This window comes from Ambystoma mexicanum, chromosome 6q, assembly GCF_040938575.1.
Source record: "Ambystoma mexicanum isolate Mex_15411 chromosome 6q, UKY_AmexF1_1, whole genome shotgun sequence".
Taxonomy (NCBI): domain Eukaryota; kingdom Metazoa; phylum Chordata; class Amphibia; order Caudata; family Ambystomatidae; genus Ambystoma; species Ambystoma mexicanum.
Window position 1 is genome coordinate 696,774,308 of NC_090937.1, and position 8,521 is coordinate 696,782,828.

The window sequence follows — 8,521 nt, forward strand, 5'->3', positions numbered from 1 at the left end:
TCGGAGGCGGTAGGCTCAAATATCATAGACACAGAAGAAATGTTGGACAACACTGACTTAACATCCTGTGGCATCAACAAGTACTGCACTAAGGGCAGTGGTTTCAAACAAGTCTGAATTCAATCCCATAACCCGAACAGTGCCAGTATAGAGATATTTAATGACCTAGCAGTCGATGATTTTAAGCAACTTGCCAGACGGGCCTGTCCACGTATAGACAATAGAAGATGCATAGAAGAATCGGAGACTCTTGATAATCTAAGCAATGATCTGAATATCATAATAAAACTATCAGACAAGGGAGTGAACATAGCAGTGATGGGTGTGGATGACTACGTACAAGAGGCCAAGCAGCACATAAATGATACCACACACTACTTGAAACTGACCGAAGATCCCACAAAACAATACAAAGATCAATTTGACGATGCTGAAAGTATGGCACGCAGCAGGCCTCCTGGAATGGGAAGAGAAAAAATATCTCAGTTAAACATCCTGCCATTCCAACTATATACTTTGTACCAAAAGTACACAAACAACTCAATAAACCTCCATGCAGACCAATCGTGGCATCCATATGATACCTTTTTGGAAAAAACATCATGTTACATTGATTCTTCTTGCTATCATTTGTACAAGATACAACAGATTTCTTATGCAATGTTGCCAACATACCCTGGGAACAAACCTTTTTGCTAACCACAATGGATGTGGTTGCACTAAACACCAGTGTAGAGTAGAAGATAGGAGTCCAGGCAACGAAAATATATCTACCAACCAAATCTGCAAGCTATAGAGACCTTCCAAAAAGCTATTATAGATGCTGAAGTTCTGTCTTGGACACAATGCCTTCCTTTTCGATGGGAAGTTCTTTCTAAAGTCTGTGGCACTGCATTGGGCATGGCATTTGCCCCCTCGTACGCAAATTTAACGATGGGAATGTGGGAACAAGAAATACTGCACAGTGATGAATATGAGAAACAAAGTAACAAAATAATCTCCTGGAATCGTTGCATAGACTATCTCTTCATAACCTGAAACGGGAGCACACAACAATGGTTAGACTTTGTCGGAGCAATTAATCTGAACCATCACAATCTACAATTCACGGAACATCACAGTAAATGCCAAATCATCAATCTAGATTTATTAACATACGTGGAGATCGGACAACTGGAAAGTACCTTTTATGGAAAACCTACCCGCACCAATTTGGTATTACATGCAAGCAGCTCCCAACCAAAAATACTGATAAGCATCATACCATATGGTGAAATGATAAGGATATGTAGAAACTGCTCAACAGAACCTGAGTTCCTGAAACACGTGAAATCAATAGCAAGAAGGTTTGAAAAGAGAGGCTATCCCAAAACAACAATACAATGGGCATGTGATAAAGCCAAAGTGAAAGAAGGGAAGATCTCCTACTGCACAAACAACTATGGGAGGACACTTTGAACACCATTAGATTCGTCACTACGTACCATACACAAACAACGAGAATGAGGAAGATCTTGGATACCCACTGGAAGATCCTGAAAAGTGACCCAGACATTTCCCCACGTGTGAAAAATAGAGCACAAAAGACATTTCGCAAACCAGCATCGATATGATCGAAAATAGTGTCTTCATTTTTCCAAAGAGACCATACAACATCTGTGACAAAGCAGTGGCTGATGGGATCATTAATAGGATTCTTCAAATGCAGTAAATGCAAAGCATGCAGATACAGGCTAAATGTCAAACTACACAAATCAGAGAACGAAGGAGAACATATCAATTAAACATCTAACATGTGAGAGCCAATTTCCAATATACATTATCAAATGCTGTTGTGAGAAGAGATATGTAGGGAGTAAAAAACATATGACCAAAACACACATTTTTCAACATATCCGAGCGATCACAAGGAATATATGTACACCTTGGTGAAGCATTTTCAAGAGATCCATAAAGGAGACCTAGCGCCTATTGACACTATGTAACTTTGTCATTGACACAATTGAGAACCATCCACAAGGAGGGGATTGAGAAAGGAAACTACTCCAAGAGTCACAGTACATTCTTGACTTTAACACGAAAGCCCCGACGGCCACAACGTGGATGAAGAGATGTATACATCTCTAGGGGATAAACTATCAACCATGCCATTCACATCTGAATTGATTTTCACAAGAAACCGCGGCACTGCATCTCCGACTTCCATATCCCCGAACTATGCATGTAGCAACGGCCCGGGACCTCGTCATTTTAAGACTTGAAGAAGAAATAGTAGCTTACCGAAACTACTTTCCAATTTGCGCTATACATAAAAAGAGCCGAGTAACATGCAGCAGACATTGGTCCAAAAAGGTTTTTTTTTTTTTTTTTTAAACCTTTCTTTTTGGTTTTTTTGACATAACAAAAAGGCTTTTTTAATGGTGAAAGGTCTTTTTTGTCACAGATCACTTGAATGCATCACACAATTTTTTAACTTAACTTAACCTAACATTCCTGATACCATTGTTATGTATCCCCCTTTCAAAGTATGTGTGTATGAAAATGATGTAGACCTTTTAGAACAACTGTGCACCCGTGAGGTAAACCTCACCACCCAAGGCAAAAATACAGCCACATTGAAAGAAATTTGCTACTATTGCATGCTTGCACGTGATAAACACATGATGCGGCCAGTTCATATTGCACTGAGTATAAACCGTGATCCGATGGACAGCAATCTGAGGGTATTGATACCATGACATTGCTGCTGTAGCACACAGCACCTTATGTACTATACAAGCACAACAGCACTTTAGAACTTTAATGGCTGCTAGAGTATACACACACTCATACAATGCTATTTTATAAATATGAGTGGCCAGCTCACACTGTAATGAGTGCAAGCTTCGACGTGCTGGATACTATTTTGAGGTATTGATACAATGACTATGCTGCTAAAGCACAATGGCACTTTATGTAATGAACAAGCATGATTGCACTTTGAATTTCAAATGGCTGCTCTTATGCTGCTTCATAAACCTATGAACTGAGTGTTTTGTTATGCTGGATTTTACTGTATACGTATTGATACAATTACCATTTTGCTGAAGCACAATGGCACCTTATGTACTGTACAAGCACTACTGCCATTTTAGGCCTGACATGGCTGCTAGAGAATGAACACTCATACATTGTTGCTGTTGCATTATGGCACGTTATAAACGTTATAGGGGACACACATTGTGACACTGAACTCATTCACTGCCACTTAAGGTACTTGCATCACAACAGTGCACCAATACATCAACAGTGCAACTTGACACTGCAACATTATGTGTAGCGATATCATTGATGCCCTGAACACACAAGAATCCAATTACCATTGCGTGCACCCCTTTCGCCCTCATAGACATATCCTGCATACGATCAATTAGGCAGTAACTGTATACACACACCTAACAAGATCACACATTCTTGCCGATGTGCCCATAGATTCAAGAGTATGATTATATTGGAACAAAACATCTGCATTCAACCCACAGTCTAACATCCCGGAATATGTGAATTCCCACAGAGGTCAGACACTAGACCAAGATGGCACCCAGCATAGCACCCTAATCCACAGGACACAGACCATCACACACGAGAAAGAGTAGGGGGACCAGTCTTACAACATACCATAGAGACTGTATTTAACAAAGGTGCACACTCGGTCAACTCTGACGAAGCATTGACAGAAAAACGCGTTGGTTTGACTCACTGGAGTCCTCGCCACTGGTGGTTTTACTATTTATTTTCTGGATTCTAGTGACATTTATCACAATGCTTACCTGGAGTAGCTGTCATCTAATTTTCAACAAATCTGGCTGTGGTATACCCCTGCGAACGAGAATGAGAAAGGGGAGGCTACTGTGAGTGCGAAGGCGATGCAGGGAGCTGTCCCTGATTCTTGGATAATGTAATAGAATATGTGTGACAAATAGTGATGCAACCAATACTTAAGATACTTGTGAATAGTGTTCTCTGTAGCAGTCAAAATACTGGACTCCTTTTTAAACTGGCTGTATTCAGAAGTTGTTACGGTGATAGAATGATCTCTAAAGATTTGCTTTGTAGTGTGAAGATGGTTGTTGCTAACACACCGTCTACTTACAAACTTTTACATAACCAGTAGTTTAAAGAATATGCTTTTACTTGGTCCATGGTAACGGTTTTTGTAAAGGGTTACATCTTGTCTTGTTTCTATGTTTATTGTAGACTAGTGCTTTTGGAATCTGCTCAACATCTGAAGCAAGTAATAATCAGTTTGAACTAGCCTTTTTTTTTTTTTTGTGGCCAAGTTTTTCAGTGGCAACATGCTGATTGAAGATGAGTGTACACTTGTTTGACGTACAGTTGTTGCTCAACACCGTCAATAGAAAAGTTGAGTACAGTATCATGAATGCTCCAGATTTGCGGGATCCTGAAATACATAAAAGTAGATAAGCACATTGCCTCTTAACTGCAATTTAAAATTTGAATTTGAATTGGCCGTTAACTTTATGGTCCATTTCATGAGCCCCTACTTTTACCCCTGCTACCTATCCACTCCATACTACTGCAATCCATAGTGTTAGTGATTATTGCCTGTGGTGTAGTACAGGGAAATAATTGTGAATGAGCCAGCTAGTTGTTTAGAAAAACTGTAGGACATGAACATTTTGTTGGGGTATTGAAGTGGAGTTTTTTGTTGATGCTACTAATACACCCTTAAAGTAATTTGGATTCTGGTTTGTATACAAATTTACGTGTGTTGGCGCTTTACTGTTGCACACTTTAATTGATGCTCAGAATTTCTTGTTTTTATTGTTCACCGTTACCAAAAGACTGTAATGTGATTTTAGCTGAATGTCACTGTTTGTTTGGTGTGGGAAGATAGTGATTGGAAGGTGTACGTTTTTTAAAGTGGAACATGGGGGAAATGTGGGTTATTTACCATGTACAAGGACCATTTTTTTAATGCATTGATTTTCTTTTTATTTAGATGCTGCTTTTATGTATGGTGCTGTTTCTCCCTGGGAAGACATAATGGACAAGATCTTGGAAGGCCTCGTTACATCCTCCCATCCCCTCAATTTGAAAAAAGTGATTGTAAAAAAGGTGGTAGAGTCAGCAGAGAACTCAATCAATGAAGACCAGTGCAAAGCGATGTTCAACCTCACTACTCGACTCATTCTCGAAGGTGATGACCATTTCCAGAAACAAGTCGGTCACCAGGTGCTCGATTCTTATGCCAAGTACCACCGGCAAGAATTTGAGAACTTCTTCAATAGGAACTTTGTACTGAGCCTTTTGCAAGATGGGTACCGAACTGTGGATCGAAAAGATGTAGCTATTGTTGACTTTATACACAACGGACTTAAGTTAATAATGAGTTGTCCATCTGTCCTGGATATTTTCAGTTTGCTCCAAGTGGAAGTCTTGAGAGTTGTGTGTGAGCGACCAGGTCCAGTATTTTGTGCCAGAATTAGTGACCTGCTGTCTGATTTTGTGCAGTGTATTCCAAGGGATAAATTTTCAGTCTCGTTTTGCCAGCAGTTGGTGAGGACCATTGGCCACTTCCAATGTCATTCTTCAAATGAAAAAGAGCTCCGGGAGTATGTCTCTCAAGTTACCAAAGTCAGTAGTTTACTTCAAAACATCTGGAAAGCTGAACCATGCACTTTGCTTCCTTCTCTGCAAGAAGTGTTTGCAATAATATCTTCTACAGGTAAAGTTTTTGTTAATGTTTAGGGACAACCTATGTTGGATTAACAAATCCCCATTGACTGTGATGTTTTGATTTAAGACCTATACCAGGAAATATTGCCTTTCAATTTAATGTGTTTTTTCCAAAATTCACTTGAGGAAAACAAATCAACCTCCCATTGGCGAGGTTATAGGTTGGTGTAATCATTATTTCTGTTTCCAGAATGGAAGACGTTGTAGTGTTTTTGACCACTACCCTCACTCTAGCCCCGCTGTATTGTGTCTGCGGACTCTTTTCCCATCGGCATTATAAACCCCTTTAAAGTAAGCCTATTTATCACTTTTGACTGTCTAAAATGACTTTTATTTTTCCTCCCTCTACCTAAATAATGAATTCCATTTGGGAAGCTAAGACGATTTATCCTAGTTTTAATGGATCTCAAGTGCACTTAATAGTATGCAAGAGGAAACCATTTTTGGGAAAGGAAATTATTAGTTTATCAAAGAACAGTCTAGCTGATATTGGCATCAAACCTCTTAAATCAACCTCTTCCCAGTGTTTTACATCTCTTCTAAAACCTTCACTTGGTCCAAGTAATACATAATACCTACAAATGTACTAGCACAAAATAAACAGGCTTATTTTATATAACGTATATGCATGTTGGGCCTATACATTTAGGAACGATTTGGGCTTTTCCATTTTACGATGACTGACATGCTAGCAAAAACCTGGATGTAGACCATTTATTCACAGCATCCGCCACATAGGATTTAGTAGGACATAACATTATACCTACCTTTCTTTTCAAGTATTGGGTTATCTGGTACCACATTTCTTCAAACTGTTGCAGGTTATTTTCCTTCAGAAATCCAGCAATCTTATGAAGCCAACTAAGAGACTCTAAGGGCTTCCTGTTGTCCAAAACTTTAAAATGTCCCAAGCTTTGAAATGTCCTCCTTGGCACATTCCAATTCCACTGCAAAGCAGAGAAGACGCTATCCCTACTTACCCACCAGCCCCCTTGTTTTTTCACTCCCTTTTCAGATCTGCCAGAGTGCCTGGGAACCACTCTGGTGGTGACGGTGCGTGGTACAAATATCTATAACATTAACACCAGAAGAAATGTAATTGAACCGGGAAAGGAGTGTGGTCTTTGCAACAGATGCAATGATTTTATGGCATATCTATTCTTGGAATATTACTACTCTTGTACACAGCCATGACAGTTGGCCAAGCATTCTATTTTCTCCACAATACCCATGAAGAGGGGCTCTTTTTAGCTGGGCACAACTAATCCCTGAATGCTGTTGTGCATAAGGTAGTCCAAGTTAAGATGGCTAATACATATTTAATTTTCTTTTAAAGAGATTGCCGGAGTAAAACAGATGGAAACCTATCCTAATCCTGTCTATGCTCAGGATGCCAACAGCAGGGAATGAGACTGTCAAATAGGCTTGATATGTTTTTGCCACACTGTCACAGGGTTTCAGACATACCTCAACATGGTACTTTGAAAATTTCTGTGGAAAATAAGTCTGTTAGTTGATTTTTTTTTTTTACCTAGGGGTTGGTATCTGAACAGTTCTTGATGAACAGCTTGTACTTTTAAATACTTTGAAATATGACTAAATTCCCCAGCCTGTATATGCTTTACCTTCACAATTGTAGCCACTAATCCGGTTTTTCAAATATGGTATTTTAATCTCTGCATTCTCCTTCTGTGAGGTTTTCCAGTGAAAGTAATTATAGTTGAATTATAGTTAGTTTTGGATATGCATGTTTTTACCGTTTTTGGTAGCATAGGAAATGATCAATGGTTGTTAACTTTTGACGTAAATTCTCTTTCTTTGGCGAGCAAAGAATTTTATAGTTTCAACTTATTTGCCAGAAACGACCATCGCAGATGTCCCCATCTCCGTTCTTGGCGCAAGTAGTGGGTGTCATGCCCAAATGCTCTGCAGTAAGGTTTAAAACAAACCCCCACCATACTCCTCCCTCTATAGGTTCCATCTAAATCTCTTATTCTCAAGCTGCAGTATGTTATATCACTGCACTTCCATACTGTGCCAAATTGCTGTAGTAGTTTCATGGGGGAACCTGACATCTATGGAAAATGTAATATTCTGCCACTGCTAGATGCGTCATCACCTTAGTCTGTCGAGGGTGAGGAGAAAATAGAGTGGGAGTGGACACAGGATGCAAATGCCATAGACATGGCTTGATAAGGAATGGGGACTGGAATTGTTGTGATGGCTTGGATGCCTGTGGGATCCGTTAAAGTCGACCAAAGATGGGACGGTGTGTTCTAACATTTGGAATCAAGTGGGACAGTGTGTGAGGCAGTTGGATGGTGGTGGTCAATGATGCATAGTGTTTGGCTGCGTGATGTGCTCCAGCTGCCCAGTTAAATTATGACTTTTTGACCAGGAATTCTGTTTTAAAAATGTTTTCCATGCAGCACACTCTGGAATAGTAATTCGGCACTGCCAAGCCAAGACCCCAGGTGTGTCCTCGTCAAGAATAGGCTGTGTGAAGTTGAATGCAGTTGGAGAGCGAAGGCTGCTAAGGGTTTGTTGAAACCTTGCAGAATGTTGCAGACCTGGCTCTAGTATCATTGAGTCATTTGATCCAGGCCATAAAACTCCTATAAACCTGAAGTACTCGCATAGGCTGAAGCATGTGCCTGTAGGCACCTGGGTGCCTGGCAGCGGGAGCTTTCATTTGTGGCAAACATCTGATTGGGAGTATCGTTAAACATCCTTAAATTAAATGAAACCGCTGTAGTACAGAATATGGAGTACAGACTCTTTT

General features: G+C 39.9%; 1 protein-coding gene across 2 annotated transcripts in view; it reads left to right on the plus strand.

Annotated features, from left to right (window-relative positions):
• Positions 1 to 5,006: 5,006 nt before the first annotated feature.
• USP38 (ubiquitin specific peptidase 38) overlaps positions 5,007 to 8,521 on the plus strand; it is an 839,905-nt gene continuing 836,390 nt past the window's right edge. For both annotated transcript variants that reach the window (XM_069631202.1, XM_069631201.1), the window contains exon 1: positions 5,007 to 5,728. In XM_069631202.1, coding sequence (XP_069487303.1) covers positions 5,014 to 5,728 — 715 coding nt within the window. In that variant the 5' untranslated portion in view covers positions 5,007 to 5,013. The remainder of the gene's footprint in view (positions 5,729 to 8,521) is intronic.